General features: G+C 45.2%; 1 protein-coding gene across 1 annotated transcript in view; it reads right to left on the reverse strand.

Annotated features, from left to right (window-relative positions):
- Positions 1–23192, reverse strand: part of LOC137627657 (ATPase family gene 2 protein homolog B-like) — a 449107-nt gene that overhangs the window by 212356 nt on the left and 213559 nt on the right. Inside the window, exon 9 of the mRNA XM_068358828.1 lies at positions 6487–6635. Coding sequence (XP_068214929.1) covers positions 6487–6635 — 149 coding nt within the window. The remainder of the gene's footprint in view (positions 1–6486; positions 6636–23192) is intronic.

Consider the following 23192-nt stretch of genomic DNA (forward strand, 5'->3'; position numbering starts at 1 on the left):
GGCACTCCTGGATTATGAGTCTTAGCAACAAACTCAGGGACGAACCTGAACGTTACCTCCCCCCATCCCCTTGAATGGGCGACGTCGTATGAGAGACCATGAAGTTCGCTGACTCGCTTGGCCGAGGCCAAAGCTAGCAGGAACACTGTCTTTCAAGTAAGATGGCGATCTGAAGCCTGGTGTAATGGTTCGAAGGGAGGTCTCTTAAGAGACCTGAGAGCTCGAACCACGTTCCGTGGAGGAGGTCTCACTTCCGACTGAGGGCAGGTAAGTTCATAACTCCGTATGAGTAGGGAAAGTTCCAGCGAGGAAGAAATGTCCACTCCTTTGAGCCTGATGGCTAGACTTAAGGCTGAGCGATAGCCTTTCACTGCCGAGATTGAAAGGCGCATTTCCTCCTGCAAATACACGAAGAACTCCGCTATTGCTGGAATAGTGGCATCGAGTGGAGAGATACCCCTTCCACGACACCAACCACAGAAGACTCGCCACTTCGCCTGGTAGACCCCTGCGGATGACCTACGCAGGTGTCCAGACATCCTGTTCGCAACTTGCTGCGAAAATCCTTTTTCAGTGAGGAGATGCTGGATAGTCTCCAGGCGTGAAGTCGAAGCGAAGCTTCGGCTTTGTGAAAGATGTTGGCGTGTGGTTGTTTGAGTAGCTCGTGTCGTGGAGGGAGTTCCCTCGGGAGCTCCGTTAGGAGTTGCGGAAGGTCCGGAAACCATTCTGCGTGATGCCATAGCGGAGCTATTAGGGTCATTGAGAGATTGACCGATATTCTGGTCTTGTTGAGCACCCTCCTCATCAGACAGAACGGGGGAAAGGCGTAGACATCAATGTTGTCCCACCATTGTTGGAAGGCATCTTGCCAGAGAGCCTTGGGATCCAGGACTGGGGAGCAGTACAGCGGAAGTTTGAAGTTCAGCGCTGTAGCGAACAGATCCATAGTCAGGGAACCCCACAAAGTCAGGACTTTGTTGGCTACTTGACGATCCAAAGACCACTCGGTACTCACTATCTGCGTCGCTCTGCTCAGACTGTCGGCGAGCACATTCCTCTTGCCTGGAATGAAGCGAGCCGAAAGTGCGATCGAGTGGACTTCGGTCCATCTCAGTATCTCTACTGTGAGATGGGATAGCTGTTCTGAAAAGGTACCTCCCTGCTTGTTGATATAAGCCACTACTGTGGTGTTGTCGCTCATCACCACCACAGAGTGGCCCGCCAGGTATTGTTGGAACTGTTGAAGAGCTTGGAATACGACCTTCATCTCTAGTAGGTTATGTGGAGGTACTTTTCTGATTCTGACCACAGGCCTGAGGTCCTGTGGTTCAGAACGTGAGCCTCCCACCCTTTCTTTGAGGCGTCCGAAAACAACATCAAATCCGGGGGGAGGACGAGAAGATCCACTACCTTTCGTAGGTTCTCATCTGCCACCCACCACTGAAGGTCCGTCTGTTCTGCAGAACCCATGGGAATCATAGTGTCCGGGGAATCGTGACCTTGATTCCACCGGGACTTGAGTCACTACTGGAGAGATCTCATTCTGAGGCGACCATTGGGAACTAGACGGGACAGGGATGAGAGGTGACCGAGGAGACGTAACCACGATTGGGCTGAAAGTTCTTCTCGTCTGAGGAAAGGCCTTGCGACCTTCCTCAGCCTTGCTATCCTGTCGTCTGATGGGAAGGCTTTGTGGAGATTGGTGTCTATGATCATGCCTAGGTATACCAGTTTCTGAGTGGGCAGCAGAGAGGACTTCTCGAGATTTACCATGATCCCTAGATCTTGGCAAAGTCTCAGAAGTTTGTCTTGGTGACGAAGAAGGGCTGCCTCCAAGTCTGCTAGGATCAGCCAGTCGTCCAGGTAACGGAGGAAACGGATACCGATCCTGTGAGCCCATGAAGATATTCGGGTGAACACTCTGGTGAACACCTGCGGTGCTGTGGAGAGACCGAAACACAGCACCTTGAACTGGTATATCTTGTTGTCTAGGCAAAATCTTAAGTACTTCCTTGAAGATGGATGGACTGGGATCTGGAAGTACGCGTCCTTCAGGTCCAGTGTGCACATGAAGTCTTGCACTCTCACTGCAAGTCTGACCGTGTCTGCCGTCTCCATGCTGAACGAGGTCTGCTTGACAAACCTGTTCAGGGCTGAGAGGTCGATGACTGGTCTCCAGCCTCCAGACGCCTTCTTTACAAGAAAGAGTCTACAGTACTGAAGAAGCCTGGGGACCCGTCGACAACATCTTGGAGAGCGTCCTTCTTCAACATGGTCTCGACTTCTGCCCGAAGGGCTTGCCCCCTTGCCGATCTCATGGCAAGGGAGCTCAGTGACACTGGATCCGCTGTCAGGGGAGGTAGAGATGTCGTGAACGGGACGCGATATCCCTGACTGATTACTGAAATCGTCCAGGGATCGGCCCTGAGTTGCTGCCACCTTGTCGCGCAACTTTGTAGGCATCCCCCCACTGGTGGACATGCAGGGGGACTGCCAATCCTAACATTTGCGGCCACGGCCGCTCCCTCTAGGATTCTTTCCTCCCCTAGAGGACTTTTTGCCCTTCTTGTCCTTGACAGGAAAGGGCTTAGACACTTTTGTCTTCGCTGCAGCTGCCTTCTTCGTACTCTTGACAGGACGTGGTTGCTGGGTAGCTGGAGGTTTGTAGGGCCTCAATGTTAGGGCCCTATGGAGAAGGGAATCCTGGTTGGACTTCCTCCACCTCTCAGCAGCCTGCTCCACGTCCTTAGGCTCAAACAAATTCTTATCGAGGACGGAAGAATGTCTGAGCCTGCAAACGTCAGTACTGGGGACCTTTTGATGGAATCTCTCAGCCACTGCGTCCCGTCGTTTCAAGATAGTGTTAGCCCACAAGCTCGAGACTTGGTGGGCTAGAAACTCGATGGTACGCGTGCCTGAGAGCATAAAGGTCTCCAAGGCCTTCCTGGTGCTTTCCTTGGACAAGTCCTCAGACTGCACCAGGATGCCCAGAGACCCTACCCAGATGTCCAGCCACGAAGTAGCTTGCATGGCACACTTCGCTACCTTCTCCTGGCTCAGGATCTTTGTTGCTGAATACGAGACCTGCCGGTTGGAGAGTCTCTCTAAGAGGGACCTCCCCGGTAAGATCTTCTAGAGAATGGTGCAAAGGAAAAGCTAAGCAAGTCTCCTCCAAGATCTCAAAGTACCTCCTCTGATGGACGCGAGGAGGTGGGAGGAGCTTGTTACCGGTGCTGGATCGGCTGGAGGAAGCTAGCTCAGAGAGCTGGCCTTTGACTTTGTCTCTGGCACTCTTAACCCCCTGTGACCAGGGCGCGTAGGCGATGGCGCATGGCGGCCTCAACAGGCGATGACAGGTGGCGCGCAGGAGGCTGGATGAGCGCTTGCGCGCGCGAAGGCGATGGTTCGCACTCGCGAAGGCGATTGTTCCCGCGCGCTGGCGCGCAGGATCTTGCCGAAGGGCCCGTGAGGGTGAAAACGTTGGGCGCGCGCGCAGGAGAAATATCTCGAGCGCGTCTATCTGGCTGAAGCAGTGGGCGAGGGCGGGCTTGCGCAACCTTGTGGGCGCGCGATGGAGACTGTGCGCCATCGTGAGCGCTGGCGAGCAGGAGCAACTGGAACTACACCTAGATCCGGAGATCGTGGGCGTGCCTGGTACGCAGGAGATCGTGGGCGCGCATGGCGTGCATCAGGATGCAGGTGCACAGAAGTGCGCTGGCGGTTTGGAGAGCGCTGAAGTCCTGGAGAGCGCTGAAGTCCTGGAGAGCGCTGAAGTCCTGGTGAGCGCCTGTGCGCTAACTCAGGAGACTCCAGGGCTGTGCGCTGGTAAGCAGGTGAGCGCTGGCGCGCTATGACAGCAGTTGTGCGCATGTGCGCAGTTGCGTGTTGAGGCATTGGAGAGCGCTGGAGGTCCGGTGAGCACCTGTGAGCTATCTCTGGAACTTCCTTTTGTGCGCTGACGCGCAGGAGAGCACTGACGCGTAGGAGAGAGCTGTTGCGCTAAAACAGGAACCAGTGGAGAGCGCTTGCGCGTAGGTGAACACTTACGCGCTATTGCAGGAACTATTGTAGGGGCGCGCTAGCGCGCAGGTGGTCGTGGGCGCGCAGGGGAACCCTGGCGCGTAATAGCAGGATCAACAGCAAGTGCGCGCACGCGCGCAGGTGAGCGCTGGCGCGCTAAGACAGGAACATCTGCTGCAGGTCGTTGGCGCGCAGGGAGTACCTGGCGCTTAAGGGACTGAGACACAATCTTGTGCTCAAGTCCTTTATGCCCCGAAGGGACTGTTGCCTGTTTAATAACAAGGTGTGATGGCGCCCACAGCGCATTTACAGCCAGGAACGGCGACAGCAGGTCTGGAGGGTGGAAGGTCGGCGTGTCCTGTGTAAGGACGACCTTCCACCGAAGGAGATCGCGAACGATCTCCGGAGAGCTCCAAAGAGGTAGCTGGCAGGAACGGTGAACGACGAAGAGGTTCTTCTGCGGAGGACTGCGAAGATGACGAGCCGAAGAGGCGCCTCCTAACACCCTTGTGAGGTGAAGGAAGACCTCTACGGCGCAGGGGAAGGCGAGCTTTCCGCCTTATACGCCCTCTGAGGGCCGTAAGGTAAGCAAGCTGACCATCAGCAGTCCTCCGAAGATGAGTCTCTATGAGCGAACTCACCCAAGGGGGAGAATCACCGGCAGGAGAGACCGTAGGACTTAGTTCCTCCCTCGAAGGATGTTCGGAGGGGGAACTAAGCCTTCAGCTACCACAGCAACATCAGGAGCAGAGGTTTGAGATAACACATTAGAAGCCTCTGTCACAAAAACGTCGACGATAGAGAGAGGATCGATCTCTGCTACCGTCAGCGATTGTTTGACAGCTGCTCCCAACTTGATCATGTCAAACAGAGCTTCCTTGGAGGGTGAACCCTGTAGCCCCAAGGAAGCCCAAAGCTGTAATAAATCATTATTATTAACAGTCAAAGAAATATCCTCCTCCGGGGGAGGAGGAGGAGCTGCCTCGCTATGGGAGGCAACTCCCTCTCCCACACCCCGGGATCGGTCAACAGAACTAGTGTCTACGCTACCACTCGCCGGCTTCTCGGGAGAAACCGATCGAGTGGGAGCTTCGGAGGAGGTTTGGGCAACGGAGGAAGAGTCCTTGGGATTTTCTCTTTTCATAGAAACCTTTGAAGGAGAAATATCCCGTTTGGACTTCTTCTCCCGGCGCCGAAAAAACCTCTCCCACTGGGAGGTAGACCACTCTCTACACTCACCACATACGTTAACACTATCACACCGTTGGCCCCTACAATGAGGACACAAGGTGTGGGGATCCGTGTCGACCGCCGACATAAATGTGCCACAAGGGCGTTCAGGTAAACCAGGACACTTACGCATGATGGAAGAGACCAACTTCACAAACACTCTGGAAAAAGAAAAAGCAAAGAAAGATTAATAATGGCGGATCAACAAAAGCGAGGGTGAAAGCGGACACGTCTGACCGTCACCCGAGCCGATAGCAAAGTGAGCTAATCACAGGTGTGTGTGAGGGGGGGGGTAGCAAGCTACCCCTCCCTACCCCCCGCTAACTAGCGGTGGGGTAGTAAACCCACGTTAAAAATCTAATGGCTCGTTATTTCAGCTACGCCGAAAGTAATTACCCATATTAAATAGTGTGGTTTGTATTTCAGTTACGGAACAAATGTACAACATGAAAAACTGACAATAATTGTAAAATCAATTAGATTCAATTACAAAGGCTGATTTTACAATGAGGCAACAACTGGCAGATTACTATGTGAAGAGGAAGAAATCATACCACAAACAAATCTTTGTGATTCTTAAAAATGCATTTAACAGACTACAAGAAAAGAAACTTAGTGGGGATGAAAATTTCAAAGGGAGCTGGAAAGCCTCCCTGAGGAAGTGATGTTACAGAACAGTTGCAAACGATCTGGAGTGAAGAAAATGATAGGTGTGTTAGGAAAAAAATTGATAAATGTTGATGTTCATTAATGGCCACCTCCTGATAGACTTCATGTTAACAGCATGATAAAAGAAGAAGGCTGTAATAATATCTACAATATAGATAAGTAGACTGGAAGGAAGAAGACAGATTTAACACAGTAAAAAATACAAGGTGATTGGAATGAAAAAATTGAAAAAATTATTCAGTAAAAGGGCTATAAGGATAATGTGGGAGAGGTGTGTGGATAAACTCTGTATTATCTATGTGACAGTAAGTATCACAGGAGATACACACAATTGCAACATGTATATGGAGTAAGAGGATTTGACACCCAAAATGTATAAGAGAAAGGGAGAGGAGGAAGATGGAATGCTGTATTAAGATGTGACATAGAATACCTCTCTTACAATGGGAACACTGGATATATGCATAAAGTCTGTGCAGCAAAGACTTGGGAAGACAAATTTGAAGGATGAAATTAAAAAAAGAATACAGTAGTTGATACTAAAAACAGAAAACTATGATCTCATACCTTGCTACTGGAAAGATTACTTGAAAGGAAGGAAACCCCCTGAAGAGTGGTAGCCTGCATATTAGCTCCATCCATAGCTTGAAGCAATTCATTCAGAATACTTATATTCACATGACTTGCTTTTCCATCTCTTGAACGAAATATTCCATCTGTAAAGTAAAATATAAATTTTTAAAATAAAATCAGTGCATGGTTCAGTGGATAATTAGGACTAAAAGTTTTTGAAAGTAATAAAATTGCTTTCATGAACTATTTTTCATAAAATGCCATATCACACACACCAAATATATTTCATGAAATGCCATGTTATAAATAAGCCTCAACAGTCAGATAAATATGGGGAAAATTTCCACCCTACCACAAAAGATTGCTACAAAAGAATTTTCAACTGTTTCTGGTTCTATTTGGTGTGGTGTGGAGAAAAACATACTAAAAACTTATGGAAATCCAAGTACAAGAAAGTTGTCAAATCTAAGATGGCGTCCAAGATGACCGCAATACAATAAAATGCCATGAATTTCCTTATTATATGTCTTACACTGATAAATATGATGTCTATGTCTAGGTTTAGAGGTCAAGGAATGCAATGGAAACAATGAAATTGTCATTTAATCATCACAATATCATGGAATCTGAGAAGGCATCCAAGATGACTGTCAATACATTAAAATGCATTTAAATTCCTTATTATTTGCCCTTAATAAGGAGAAAAGGAGGACTCTGAGAAATTTAAGAAGCTATAGAGGTGCGGATATTGGTAGTAATCACCAGCTCCTCATTACCACACTGAAATTAAAACTGAAAGCACCCGACAAAAAGGTAGATAGAATATATAGGTTTGATACAACTAAACTTTTAGAAGAAGAGAACAGAGAAACATTTGCAATTGAATGTAGGAGTCGATTTGTAGTCTTAGAGACTTTACGAGACAAAGAGCAGACAATTAATGAAGAATGGCGTGATATTAAGAACATATCAGTCAGTTGGTAGTGAAATCTTGGGACCCGCATTTGTAGTGAAGTCTTGGGACACGCAGTTACAAGGAGAAAGCCATGGATACCAAACAATTCTTCTTTGCCCCAGGGGTTACTGCACTTTAATTATTCTGTGGCTACTTTCCTCTTGGTAAGAGTAGAAGAGACTCTAGCTATGGTAAGCAACTCCTCTAGAAGGACACTCCAAAATCAAACCACTGTTCTCTAGTCTTGGATAGTGCCACAGCCTCTGTACCATAGCCTTCCACTGTCTTGGGTTAGAGTTCTCTTGCTTGAGGGTACACTCGGGCATACTATTCTATCTTTTTTTCTTCCTCTAGTTTTGTTAATTTTTTTATAGTTTATATAGGAAATATTCATTTTAAGGTTACTGTTCTTAAAATAGTTTATTTTCCTTGTTTTATTTCCTCACTGGGCTATTTTCCCTGTTGGAGCCCCTGGGCTTATAGCATTCTGCTTTTCTAACTAGGATTCTAGCTTACCAAGTAGTAATAATAATAATAATAATAATAATATCAAATGACACATGGGATACTATAAAACGGAGACAAAAACAGTAACTGATTGTTGAGAGTTTTCGAGGAAGTAATGGAAATTACAAGATAGAGCTTGCTACGTATTCCTGTATTGATAGTAAGGTCAAAAGAAAAGCCAGGAATGACTGGAGAGAATATCTAGACAGTAAAGTAGATGAGGCTGACAAAGCTATGAATTCAGGAAGTGGCTATGGTGTAAGAATTGTTCATAGAATCATTAATGAAATCTCTATGGGGCAAAGAAGAAGCATATACCCATCAAAAAGAGAGATGGATCTGTTATAACAACAAAAGATGAAGAAAGGTAACGTAGGATGGAACACTTTAATGAGGCTATGAATAGGAGATATGAAGGGAATAATTTGATTTATATACCTGAAGCTGATGAAGACCTTGATGTGCCCATAAATGAATTCAGTGTGTTTGAAATTGAAGCTATGCTCAAAACACTTAAGAGATGGAAAGTCCCTAGATACGACGGAATAACTGCCAAGATGATACTGGCCGAAATTGAAGTAACTCAGGGAGTACTTACAAGATTATTTTGTAGAATGTGGCATGAAGAGGCAAAACCGGATAAATGGGAGTTAGGAGTGTTGGTAAAAATGGCATAAAAAAGGAGTCCTGACTGATTGAAATAATTACAGTGGCATAACACTTGCGTCAGTTGTTTATGAAAATATATAGTAGGCTTATTCTAAAGAGACTGGAGAGAAGATTGATGAAAAGCTGAGAGATGAACAAGCAGGATTCAGATAAGGTAGAAGTTGCACTGACCAAATTTTCATTTTGAGACATGTTGGATAGCAATGCATAGAATATAGAAAACGGATTTTGAGAGAAGCGAAAAATATATTTTTGGGTGAGGTAGCCATGTCGTCCTGATGGAAGTTCCTTCTTAGTAGCTTCCTAGGTTATATTTGACTACAGTGATATATCCCAGAGAATTTTACTAAAGGTATCCAGAATTCTAACTCCTGGAGCGAGTATCCCTTATATTTCTAAAAGGGATATCGCATAATATCAGAGGACGTATTCTTGACACGTCACATAGCTATCTATACCCCTGATAGCGTTTACGCTTCGAGAGGGGAAAGTGGCAAGAATTATAGGAGAGCCGTTATTAAGGCAACACTCCTACTGTACTGTAATTGGGAGCCAGCCCGCCTCTGCGTGGCACCATCTAGTCATTCTTTGTAGCGTTAATGAGGTGCTACAGATACAGTATATTAGGGAGGGATTCATTATCCTTTGTCAAAAAGAGGGTGGGTCCATCAGGACGACATGGCTACCTCACCCAAAAATAGATTTTTCGCTTCGCTCAAAATCCGTTTTTTGGGCTCGGGCCATGTCGTCCTGATGGAAGTTTACCAGAGCATTAATGTATCTGTGGATTTTCAATAGTGCCAGTCATCTTGAGATAAATTTTCCTTGGTCGTCTGGACCTAGAGACACTTGATGTTACCGTTATACATCATTCAGATATCATGGACTATGTCAGTGCTTCCTGCCACCTACAGGGAAGAGTCTGGGAAGACTCTAGGAGAAAACCCGAAGATTGTGAGTTCAAGGAACAATCTAGCAAACAAGTGTGTATATTAGTGTCCTCATATACATAAAGCATAGTTTGTACTCTGAATGAAAATGATCTGTGTAGGTTACTGACACCTCGCAAATCTATTTGTTCATGGAGACAGATAGACAGGTTTACATTCGTGTAGGAAACCTTAACTCAGTAAGGTAAACAGGTTAGTACAATCAGTCATTACCAGTGACTGAACTTAAAAGCATAACAAATTATCTGAAGAATGTTTGCTTGGAACAGAATAACATTAGTTCCGAATATTTTTCCCAAATTAAGAGGATAAAAAGATGCTCTGACATCCTTTATTGAATGGTTTAGCATATTTGGGGCGAAATGATACGCAAAGATTCCTACTATCGTTTATTACAATAGAATATAGAAATCATGGTTGTAACATATACAATCAATCATATTTTCCGCTGAAAATATCTGTGTGAAAGCATAATTGGTAATAACAGAAAATTTTATAAGTTTCATCTGAAGAGGAAACACAAGCCACTCTATGGGAAATATGGAATATTTCACTTTGGATTCTGTTGTTACAAGGAACACTTGCATACGAATATGCATGGCACATGTGTCAGTCTATTATGCTTAATGTCACCCGTGTAATTAGAACAGTCTATAGTGTTATGCACTTGACACATCACTCAACATGATACACCATACAAGTTTATCAAGTACACCCTTCACTAAAAGTCCCAAATAGTGCACTGTTCTTCGCAGAGATCAAGCGGCAGGTTTTAGTACACTACCTGCTGCTACCACAAAGTGTTTGATCTCCTGTAGTTGTTTCGCGTAGTGCTTGAAGAAGACCCTGGATGACTTCCATCCAGTGTAAGCGCGAAGACTTTCAAACAACATAGTTTGAAAGAAATTTAGAGACGAAGCAACTTTTCTCGGATCATGACCTGCAGGTGTACTGTCTGGATCCGCTATGCGAATAAAATAGGTGATCTTCGCCCTTAGTTGTTTCAAGGTTAATGTCGAACCTGATGTTTCTCCCCTGAAAAGCTGACCTCCCTTAAAGTCTGAAGTTCTACGAAGATAGACCTTTAGGCATTCCACTGGGCATAGGGATGTTTCTTCCTTCAGAGGGCAGATTCTCCAGGGACCCCACCTCTTAGTGGGCAGCTTGTTCTTGGCGAGAAACGTTGGGACCGGAAAAAGGTTTAGTTCTCCGCAATCTGTGAACTGAATGTGGCCATCATCCCTCGAGAGGGCCACATTTCGCTAACTCTGGCTCCTGAGGCTAGTGCAAATAAGAATATCACCTTTTGAGTCAAGTCTTTTAGAGAGCAATCTTCGTTGTTCAAGGTTGATGCTAAGTGAAGAACCTTATCCAAGGACCATCAAATGGGCATTGGAGGGACTGCGGGCCGAAGTTTAGCGCAGGCTTTTGAAATCTTGTTGAAGATTTCGTTGGAGAAGTCCACCTGGAAGGCGTACAGCACGGGTCTGGTTAGGGCAGATTTGCACGTAGCAATCGTATTGGCTGCTAACCCTTGTTCATGGAGATGGATGAAGAAGGATAAACAGAAATCCGTAGAAATCTCCTTTGGTTTCTTTGCCTTGACAAAGGCAACCCCTTTTTTCCAGGAAGACTCGTATTGTCTTCTCGTTGACTTTGACTTGTATTCTTCTAAGAAGTTAATACTGTCCTTTGAAATCACGAACCTTTTCTTGACTGCTAAGGTGAGAAAATCATGAGATGAAGGTTCCGGGTTTTCTGTGATGAAGCTGAGACAGTCGATTCCTGCACTTGTTGAGTCAGAACTGGATCCGGCAACGGGATCAGCTTCAGGCGTAGTTCCGTTATCAGGGGGAACCAGACGCTGTTGGGCCACTTGTGGGCCACTAATGCTGCCGTTCCGTGAAAGGATCTCAGTTTGTTGAGGACTTTCAGCAGAAGGTTGGTTGGAGGGAACAGGTAGATCTTGGACCATCTGTTCCAATCTAGGGACACTGCATCCGTTGCTTCCGCTAGAGGATCCTCGTACGGGGCTACATACCGGGGTAGCTTCTTGTTGTCGCTCGTTGCGAAGAGGTCTACTTGCAGTCCTAGGACTTTGCGTAAGATGAAGGAGAATGATCTTGCGTCTAGGGACCATTCTGACTCTATCGGGTTGAATCTGGATAGAGCGTCTGCCGTCACATTGCGGAACCCTTGAAGATGAACTGCTGACAAGTGCCATCTCTTCTTCTCCGCTAGCCGGAGGATGGCCAATATCACTTGATTGACTTGAGGCGATCTCGAGCCCTGTCGATTTAGGCATCTCATTACAACCTCGCGGTCTAATACCAGTTGGATGTAGATTGAGCAGCGAAGTTTCAGTTTTTTCAGTGAAAGAAAAACTGCCATGGCTTCCAGAAAGTTGATGTGGAAGGTTTTGAAGAGGGAAGACCAGGTTCCTTGGACTTTCCGATGGTGAGAGTGGCCTCCCCACCCTTCCTTCGAGGCATCCGTGTGAACGGTGACTGACGGTGGAGGCGGTTGTAGGAGTACCTTCTTCTTTAGATACTTGGCCTCCGACCATGGCTTGAGGAGGGATCACAGATGATTTGGTATCGGTCTTTTCAGATCTCTTCGAGCATTTGATGCGTATTTTCTCCAAACTCCTGATGCATCTTTTAATTGAGCTCTCAATACTGGGTCTGTCACTGAGGCGAACTGGAGAGACCCCAACACTCTCCTGTTGAGTTCTTGATATCCTGGCGGATTGAAGGAGTCTCTAGACAGATCCCGCTATCTCTTTCCTCTTCTTTGATGGAATGGAAAGGCAGTGTGACTGTAAGTTCCAGTGGACACCCAGCGACAGGAACTTCTGAGCTGGAGATAGTCGAGACCTTTCCAAGTTGATCTTGAATCCTAGGTGTTCCAGGAGCTGGACCACTTCCTTGGAGGCTTGCGTGCACTCTTCTTTGGATGCTGCCCACACCAGCCAGTCGTCCAGGTAGGCTACTACATGAATTCCCTTTAGGCGTAGTTGATGAATGACCGCATTCGCAAGCTTGGTGAATACCCTTGGGGCTATGTTCAGACCAAAGGGCATGGCTCTGAAGACGTACTGTCTTTTCTGTAGCTTGAATTCTAGGTAGGGGAAAACTTAACGGTTGATTGGAACATGCCAGTACGGATCCGTCATGTCTATGGAGACTGTGTATGCCTGTTTTGGCAAAAGGGTCCTTATGTGTTGGAGCGTCAGCATTCTGAACTTGTAGTTCACTATGAACTTGTTGAGTGGTGATAGGTCCAGAATGACTCTGAGCTTTTCCGAGTCTTTCTTCGGAACACAGAACAGCCTTCCTTGGAATTTGATGGACTTTGCCCTCCTTACAATTCTCTTGTCTAAGAGTTCCTGAATGTATTCTTCCAATATGGGGGTTGAGTGTTGGAAGAATTGAGGGAAGTTCGGTGAAGTTGTATTCCAACTCCACCCCAGTCCGTTCTTGATTAGGCTGTGGGCCCAGGGATCGAAGGTCCAGCGATCCCGGAAGAGGAGAAGTCTCCCTCCTACCGGCAGCATCTCACTTGGAGTGCTGGTTGGAGGGTTTGCCTCCTTGACCACGTCCACCTCTGTTGCCCCTACCTCTGAAGGGGTGTCTAGAGGCTCCACGAAAGGAACCTCGAGACTTCGGCCTAAAGGTCGTCGATTGCCTTTCAAAGGCTGGGGTGAATACGGGCGACTGAGTCGCCACTGGTTGGGGCATCAGCTGGAAAGTGGTGGGTGGTTGTGCCACCGTCTGGGGCACCATGGCCACGGGGAGCTGCTGTTGTTGTTGTCGAGGACGAGAGGGCACTCTGGGTCGTTTTGTCTTCCTTTTCGGCTGGGGACCCTCCTCAGCAGAAGACTTTCTTTTGGAGGACAATCCCCACTTGGAGAGGAGATTCTTGTTCTCTGTTGCGGCTTTGTCCACGACCTCTTTGACCACTTCACTTTCCCCAGATGTTGGAGGCTATCAGCTTCCTTGGTTCGTGCCTCACCGCAGCCAAGGCGAACACGAACTCTCTACAAGCCCGGCAGGCTTTAATGAAATTATATAGGTCTTTGGTGACCGTTGCCAAATGAGCTTTGGCAAAGACCATGAACATATCTGGGGTCTCGGGAACACTTGCCATCGTCTCTAACCCGGTTTGTAGAGACATGGAGGCGGCAAGTCGTTCTTTGGTCTCCCGCTCCCTGCGCAGGTGAAAGTCCGACAACTTTGGTAGGTCTTCACCGAACTGACGTCCAGCAATGTCAGCCTCCAGCTTCCCGACTGAGAAGGTGTTATAGACATCCTTCCAGTCCGCATCGTCAGATGGTAGGGCAAGGGAAAAGGGTCTACACTCCTCAAGTGTAGGACAAAGTTTTCCTGCCTCGACTGCCTTCAAGGCTGCCTTAAACCCTTTCTCTATAAAGGGGAAGGCACGGGAAGAATCAGCAATGAAGGAAGGGTGCTTCTTGCTGAGAGCCGGCACCTTGGAATTAGTGAAGGCCCTCTCCTTCAAGGTTTTGGTAAACAAGGCCTGGGCCTTGGGGAGGTCCAGAATGATGACCTCTTTCGGCTCAGTTTCCTCTTTGGAAGGGGGTTCCGTCCTCAGGCAGACGTAACAATCCGGATAGGCCCCTTTGCTGGGCCAGAACTCCACATCATCTACTGGGACAGTGCCCAGTTTCTCGGAGAGGAAAATCTTCCCCCCTGACATCGGCATGTGCTCAGCATACCTCCAAGGGTTAATGTCAGAAAAGGCGGAAAGATCTTTGATGTTTAGCTTCTTGGGGGCTAAACGCGTAGACACGAGCTGGTGCATTTCAGTCCGTAGAGAAGCCTCCTTCTCGGACTACTGCTTTTGCATGTCCTGGAACATAGACAAAAGCGAGTGCAACATATTGGTGATCGAGTCTAGCTAGGGGACAGAAGAAGAAGTCGACGGGACAGGCCCAGCCACCGTAGCCGATGAAACCGAAATCGTTTCGGTTTTCTCCGTGTCGCCTTCAGGATGAAAGACAGTTTCTTGCTCCAGTTCTTCCACTAGGAGATCACGTTCCGTCTCCTCGGAGACAACTGACATGTTGTCTTCTAATTGGATGTCCTTCAAGGCATCGGATACCTCAGATTCTATCGGAATCTGGACGAGGGGAATCTCAGGTTGAGCCTGGCGAATAATTGCATCCGAAGATGCCCTAGGGAACAGACAAGCCCTCATCTTATTAGGAAATATGGGCCTGAGGTGTTCTTCTGAAAACCTCTGACCCATTTTCGCAGTGTATCTCTTGCTGCATCCCTTGACTCTGTGGACTTCTGATCATCAAAAGCCTCTTTTATCCGAAGATGCCCTAGGGAACAGACAAGCCCTCATCTTATTAGGAAATATGGGCCTGAGGTGTTCTTCTGAAAACCTCTGACCCATTTTCGCAGTGTATCTCTTGCTGCATCCCTTGACTCTGTGGACTTCTGATCATCAAAAGCCTCTTTTACCAGTTTGTCACAAACGGTACATACCTGTGGGTCCCAATACTTCAGAGATCCCTTCGTAATTGTGCAGCGCGCGTGGGTCCTGCACATATCATGGCCGCAGAAGCTCTTACTGCAGACCTTGCAGAAATGGTTCCCGCACTCGGGATGCTCCTCCTGTAAAGAAAGAAAAGTATATAAGTATTCGGTGAAAATCTCAGATTTCATCATACAGATTTGTAAAAATTTTATTTAGCTTAGGATAGAGTAAGCTAGAAAAAAAAGGGAAAGACACCCACATGTGCCTCCTGTCCAGCCCATTGCTATGACTTCCTCCAATATTGAACATTAAATTCTTGACGAATTATATGGGAAGATAATATCCTTGGATATGAAGTGTAATCTTAACACTGTCTTCCAGGTTCAATATTGGGGATTATTTAATAATGGATATCATCCATTAATTAAGCAGAGAGAATCACTCTCTAGATGGGGTGGTCTCACAATAGGCTGCCTATGAAGCACCTTGTAGGTTGGAAAAATTTTTGTATAGGCTACAGTACAGACAATTGCCGTCAGTACTGTGTGCCTGCCGGCATACGCCTGCCCTGGGCTGTTGAAGGTATGTACTGCCTTCAAGATAAGGGGCGGCGGGTCGCCGGCAGTTGCTCCGCTGCCGGCAGCTGGAGGGTCCCTCTACCAAGGTGGACCCGCCGGCAGCCGGCGGAAAAATGTCTGCAGACTTTGGATGACCGGCCGCCGGCAGTCAACATAGTTGCCGGCAGCCGGCCAAAGTGCGTGCCTGTTGCCGTTGGGTCGCTGATCAATGGTACCCCATGGCAAACAGCGGCAGAGCAAACTGACGGCGGACAGACGTCCGAGATGGCCGGCAGTCGGCCCAGGGTTGATGAAAGATAAAGGAAAAGCGTGGATGGGGGGAAAGCAAAGGCTCAGCCTTGTAGACCTTCATCCAGAATGAGGGTTCATATGGAAGGGGAAATTATATTCGGGCTTCCATCCAACCATAGCCCATCTATATTGGTAGTAGGATCATGGAAGGCAGTCCGAGGGAGGACTGAAGAACACTCTAAGAAAAGGGGAGGATCCCTGCCGGCAGCCGGCTCGGCCGGCGGCAGACAGGGAACCTCAAGCCAATTCCGCAAACTACCCATAGGGTCGATTGAAGAATGATGGCCAGGATGTGTGAGGGCTAGGCCAACACCAAAGGACAGCAGGGGAGGGGCAAGGGTCCTGTAGGTGAGGTAACACCTAGAAGGCATTACCTAACCTAAGAGATTCTGATCCGTAGTAAAGACAACCTTAACGGCCGGGGAATTCAATTCCCCAGGTTGGGTTAGTCTGAAAAGTGAGAAGGCGGCACAAAGGTCGCTGTCTCAAGGGGGGAACAGAATTTAGTGCCGAAGGCCCTAGGCAAGGGAAGAATTCAATTCTTCGGCTTAGGACCTGCCGGCACAGGACTGTCTACTAGGCCATGGGAAGGAGGAATTATCTTATAACGCCTCCAGGGTATGGCCTAGGGAGGTCGACCCTCCTGCATTGGCAACCTAACCTGACTTGGAAAATCATTTCACCAAGACGGACGGTTGTCAATGACAGACATTCTACTCTGATGTCCCGTTCCAGGCTCAAAACCGACTCAGTGGTTGAGAGAAAGAAACGGTAACACTTCAGTAAAGATTTACCAGAACACAGTTCAAGGCAAAGCCAACCGGAGTTAGCCTAGGCTAGTCAGAGGGAAGAGGAATTGCTCTTAAATCTCGCAAGGAGATTTTTATCGACTTAAAAGGTATAGGAGGTGTCAGGCTCCACTTGAAAGACGATACAAGAGCAATTGGGGGTATGTAAGAAAGTATACTAAAGCCCCTAGGCTGGTAGCCTGGGCGCAGATGAGAAACGGTCACCGAAACTCTCTCGTATACTATCTTGGAAGAGGAAAATTTTTATGCAGTAATATCTTAATTGTATAGAATATTGCCCGAGCTTCAATAAAACTTTACCAGGAAGGTTATATCATGCATGAAGAGAGTAGGTGCCTGGGCTAGGAAGCCTAGCACTCGTGGGGCTCGGTCATAATTCTGCCAAATCCACGACAACAAGGGCATAATAATAATTCCTAGCTAATTTGTTAAATAGCTAAAAGTTATTAAAGCGATGAATGCCGGAAAAGTCGTTCTGGCTAACTAAATGTACATGCAAAAAACAATCGCGTCCATGACGCCATCCGGCTGGCAACAGCTCTTGTTACGTTAATTACGATCTAAAATCGAGGAAAAAACTGGCAAGAGCTTACATTTATACAATGCAAAGATAATACTTAACTTTCCAGAGGCAGATGAGGCTGGGGAAGACATCATCGCAGCAAAACAATCCAAAATAGTGAGAGATAACACGGGATAAACGCCGGTCTAGTGCGCTACAAGAGAAAGAATGACTAGATGGCGCCACGCAGAGGCGGGCTGGCGCCCAATTACAGTACAGTAGGAGTGTTGCCTTAAAAACGGCTCTCCTATAATTCTTGCCACTTTCCCCTCTCGAAGCGTAAACGCTATTAGGGGTGTAGATAGCTATGTGACGTGTCAAGAATACATCCTCTGATAATATGCGATATCCCTTTTAGAAATATAAGGGATACTTGCTCCAGGAGTTAGAATTCTGGATACCTTTAGTAAAATTCTCTGGGATATATCACTGTAGTCAAATATAACCTAGGAAGCTACTAAGAAGGAACTTCCATCAGGACGACATGGTCTGAGCCCAAAAATCCCCTTTTCATGGCATTTGTGGACTATGAAAAAGCCTTTGATAGTGTGCATCGGCCAATTTTATGGAGTCCTGCGTTATTATGGAATTCCTCTTAAACATGTGAATTTTATTGTCTGCTCATGAGCATGGCAAGTGCAAAGTTAATGTTAATGGAGTCTTATCAAATGAATTTCCAGTGAACAGTGGAGTACTACAAGGGCATGTGTTGTCACCTATGTTGTTTATCCTCATCATGGATTTTGTGATGCACAGAGCAGTCGGAGATGGAGAAGGATTGGACTGGATTGGTGATAGGACTTCAGCTGACCTAGAGTATGCTGATGATGCTGTCCTTGTTAGCAGAACACCACAGGATTAAATGCTTGATTACCAGAATGGATGAAATATCACATGAAGTTGGGCTGAAGATAAATAGAAGAAAGACAGAGATGATGAGAACAGAGTATGCAATGGAAGGTAAAATATCATAGGAAGGAGAAAGGATTAATGAGGTAGAATCCTTTAAGCATTTAGGAACTATGATCTCCAACACAGGGTCTTTCTTTAGAATAAGAGTTTAGTAAAAGATTGAAAAAAGCAAATCATACAATGGCTAGGTTAAGTAAAATTTGGAAATCAAATTGCCTGAAATTACATAAAAAATCAGACTATATATCAGTTTAGTGAGATCGGTGTTACTCTATGGACAGGAGTCATGGTATGACAATGAAACAATCTCCAATAGATTTAGTAAATTTGCGAACGATATTGGGAGTTAAATGGCAGGACAGGATTAGAAATGAAACTATAAGAGATTACTCGAGTGCCATATGTGGATGAGATCCTGATGTGGGGTAGATGGAGATGGTTTGGGCATGCTCTTCACACTCCCCAAGAGAGATTAGTTTACCAGACGTTCAGTTGGACTCCACAAGGTACTAGAAGAGTTGGAAGGCCTAGACCTACATGGCTGAGGACTATGAATCGCGAAGTTTGAGATGATGAATGGAGTAGTATTGAATTAAAAGCTTAAGATAGAGACGACTGGCGAAATCTAACCGAGGGCCTTTGCATCAATAGGCGTAGGAGGAGGAGATGATGATGGTTTGCCCTAGAATGGTAAATTTGGTGTCTATACTTAAAGTTTTGGGTGTCAAGGAATGCTGTGGATATGGTGAAATCAATGATTATGTAGGATATCAGATAAAAATAATTGTGTATTACTGTAATTCTACATCCCTTCCTTTCATGTTTGAACATGAATGCCACTGACATCAACCATCAAAATGCCCAATCTGCAAGAAAGAAATCAAGGGCCAGGATGATACAGTTTGAATTCTTGAGAAGGATGCCAATGGAATTAATGCAGAAAGTTTACAAAAAAAAGGTGACAGCTGGCCATTTAGTTCACTCAGATTGTCATTAGTGGTACACTAATTCATGCGAAATTATAAATTCTTTATACAAGAACAAAGATGAACAATCATTGAAGAGAAATGCATGGGTATCCACAAGGTCGTTTAAAAGCAAATCTGATTGCCTTTTCTGTGGAAGCGAGGTCATGCTAACTCCCTTCAATACGTGTTTGAAGGACTAGTTGCACTTCACGCAGTTCATTTTGTTTTGGGTATTGTTATTGGGGGCGGAGAAGGAGAGGAACAACAGTGTGCAACTATCATTAAAATTGTCTTTGAAATGGACAGTCTCTGGAATTTTCCAAACCATCCCCGAGAAGCTTTGAACTCTGGGGGTGACTGTTTCGATGTCCCTTCTCCTACGTTGTCTCCGGCCTGTAGCACGCACCAGATCACTGAAAATGACGCTGGCCTTCTGGCTGATTATTGTCCTAGTGATCGTGTCTCCAGCAATTTGCTGATCCTTAATCTAAACAAGAAGCAGTCTCTCCATCTCATCATGCACATGGCTCCTCTTGCAGGAGAAAAGTCATGCCCCTAGTTGTTGCTGCTTTGATGGCTTCCTTCTGTTTAAGGATGGTTCCTATCATCGACGTCTTTCAGCCATATTCCTTAGCAATCACACTTAACTGCCTGCCAGCCTCATACTTGATTATTTCAAGCTTCATGTCCATAGAAAGCATCCTTTTCTCCTTTCCCTGTACATCGGCAACTTTTTTTGGACCCACGGGCTAATAACGTATGAGTTGAATAACTCAACACGATATAGTTCAGTAACTAAAAGCAAGAAAGCGAAATCACCAATGCGCATTCAATGTTATTGATAGCGCTGCCAAAACGAAATGACTGAAGGACGCTGATACGTAGATGCATGATGGGATAGATGCTGACCAGTAGGAGAGTAGGATCTTACGGCTGAAACTAGCATCGGAGTAGGAAGATAACCAATGGGAGTGCAGGAGGATGGCGGCGAGTTTACAGCTGGCAGTGAGCAAATTTTAAAATTTGTCTCGGCTGCCAGGCGAATCTTGTATCGTACTTTGTGTCGTAGCATATAACATTTTTCTCAATAGGAGTCGGAAAAATCTTCGCATCTCGTTTCACAGCAAGAAATTTTCGTATGCAGAAGCTTTCGTATCAAGAGGCACAGTGTCCCTGTACTTCGGAATAATGTTGATGAAAGTCTAAGGACCTGAATCTTCATACTGTAGTTTCCATACCATTTATAATTGCATCTACTGTATTGCTAATTTCTTGGCTAGTTGTATCACTATCTTCACCAGGAATAAGTCCTAGTCCAAGAGATTCACAACCCTCTTGTCCAAGTCATAAGGGCTATAAAGGTTTAACCCTTTTGGTTAGGGCTGCCATATCCAGACATACAAAATCCAGGATGCATGATCCCTGTAGTCCCACTCAACACACTCTTTAGGCCTTTGATGTAATTTAACTTTGACATACACAAACACAATAGAATTAAGTAAAAAGAAAAGTATAAGTTGCATTCTTCTTTCCCACCAGTGTTTGTGCTTTAATATGCCTATGCATATTTTTCTGTAGATCTGACATTTGCCACTAGTGTCTTATTGGAATTTAAACAGGTGACTTACTCACTGTAAGATGTGTCTTGGAAATTATACTGAACTGTACTTTACAGCCAAAATAATTTCCATTGTATCAACAAAACATGTTCTCTTTTGCCCACTGACTTTGCAAAAAACTTGCTCTGCAATTGCATTGTACGTTTCTACAACAAAGAAAAATTATTTAATTCTCGGCAATTCCGAGTAGCATTCAATATTCTTTGATCTTTATAAAGGTTTTGGTCCACTTTTTATGTGGCAATAATTTATCAAATTCTTCAATATTCATCAAGTTAGCAAACTGATCAAAACACTTCACATCATCAACTTTTACCCGCTCATTTATCAAGTATTTGACACAAGGCTCCACATAAGACTGATTTGGTACTTCACTAAAGGTTATCTAATGGTTTCATGTACTTACCCGAACTCTTCTAATGGTTTCATGTACAGTACTTACCCAAATACTCCATGCATCTGTTGTACAGATTAATTACTCCAGCACAAAACCTGTTGCCCTCTTCTTCATCTCCCCCTGTGCATTTCTGAACAATCAGTCCTTTAATTTTAAAAGACACAGAATTCTGATTCTTTCTTTCTACAAGCTCTATGAAATAACTCCAAATTTGTTAGCACTTCTACAAAAGAATTGTTTTCCTATTCAATTGCTTGAGTAAGTGTATGAAATAAACTCGCTAATGAGTGCATGTACCAGAGGGAAAGCTCACTCATAGCATTCTCAAGGAATTTTCAATTACTTTGGGAGGTTGGTCTTGAGATAAAAAGAATGAATTAAGAGCAGGAAACATTTGTATTCAGCCTTGCGATGCCAGAAAATACTTGTGACATCAGCGAGTCTTACTATGAAAGAGGAGCCTTCTGTATTCAACTCTCGCACACTCACAGCACTCCCTTAAATTCTCAGTTTGAACTGTTTAGATATTAAAATACTGTACTGGTAAATTCTACAGATTATATTTTGAATATCAATATTCAATCATTCTGCTCCATGATGGTCACAGTTGATCAAAATATGTGTCAGGCATCCCACTTTAATTAATGATCTTTTTCCTAACATTTTCTTCAAATTTGCAAAAACATTAGTCCTTTCTTTATTACACCTGAGTTATCCAAACATTGTGTTGCAGTTTTCACCCATGAATGCTACACACTTTTCAGATAGACCATTTTACTTTAAGGTTTCATTTACAGAATTAGCAATTGTACCTGCTGTTTTATTAGGTGTGCTTTTCAACAAGCCACAATTTTCCAGTCAATATACTGATTAATTACAGAAAACATCTTTATTACATTGTGATTACTTCCATCTGTAGCACCTCCACAATATTCTATCTTATTTTTTCAAGGGAATACTAATAGACTGCAGTGTAAGCACAAGAAAAGATATAATTCATGGATAAGAAACTATGATGTTCAACAGTGTGAAAAGTGTAAGTACCTTCTGCAGCAATGACAGTATTATCATTATTTATTAATTATCATTATCATTATGGGTAAGAGTGGCACATGGAAGAGTGGTAGAAAGGGCGTTAATGGATTATGTGTTGATAACTAAAAGAATGTTTAGAAGATTGAAAGACGTGCCCGTGTTTAGGGTATGGCTAATACTATGTCTGATCATTTTTTGGTGGAAGGAAAACTAGTTGTAGCAAAAGAGTGGGGGAATAGAGTAGGTGGATGTAAAAGGGAGCTAGTGAGGGTTGAAGAGCTAATAAAACCGGGGGTAAAAAGTAAATATCAAGAAATGTTGAAAATGGCATATGACGAAGTGAAAGTAAGAGAAACTGGTAATTTAGAGGAGGAGTGGAAGTTAGTAAAAGAAAATTTTGTTGGGATTACAAGTGATGTGTGTGGCAAGAAGTTTGTTGGAGGCAGCATAAGGAAGGGCAGTGAATGGTGGAATGAAGGAGTGAAGGTAAAAGTGGAAGAGAAAAAGAGGGCTTTTGAAGAATGGCTGCAGAGTAATAGTGTAGAGAAGTATGAAAGATATGGTGAGAAAAATGTGGAAGTAAAGCGCAAGGTAAGTGAGGCAAAGAGAGCAGCCGACCTGAGGTGGGGTCAGGGATTGGGTCATTCATATGAAGAGCATAAGAAGTAGTTTTGGAAAGAAGTGAAGAGAGTAAGGAAGGCTGGTTCAAGAATTAAAGAGACAGTGAAAGATGGAAATGGAAGGTTGTTAAAAGGAGATGAGGCAAGGAAAAGGTGGGCGGAGTATTTTGAAAGTTTACTGAATGTTGAAGATAATAGGGAGGCAGATATAATTGCTGTTGCAGGTGCTGAGGTGCCGGTGATGGGAGATGAGAATGAGAGAGAGATTACAAGAGAGGAAGTGAGGAGAGCACTAGATGAAATGAGAGTAGGAAAAGCAT

The sequence above is a fragment of the Palaemon carinicauda genome, chromosome 2 (genome assembly GCF_036898095.1).
Source record: "Palaemon carinicauda isolate YSFRI2023 chromosome 2, ASM3689809v2, whole genome shotgun sequence".
Classification (NCBI taxonomy): domain Eukaryota; kingdom Metazoa; phylum Arthropoda; class Malacostraca; order Decapoda; family Palaemonidae; genus Palaemon; species Palaemon carinicauda.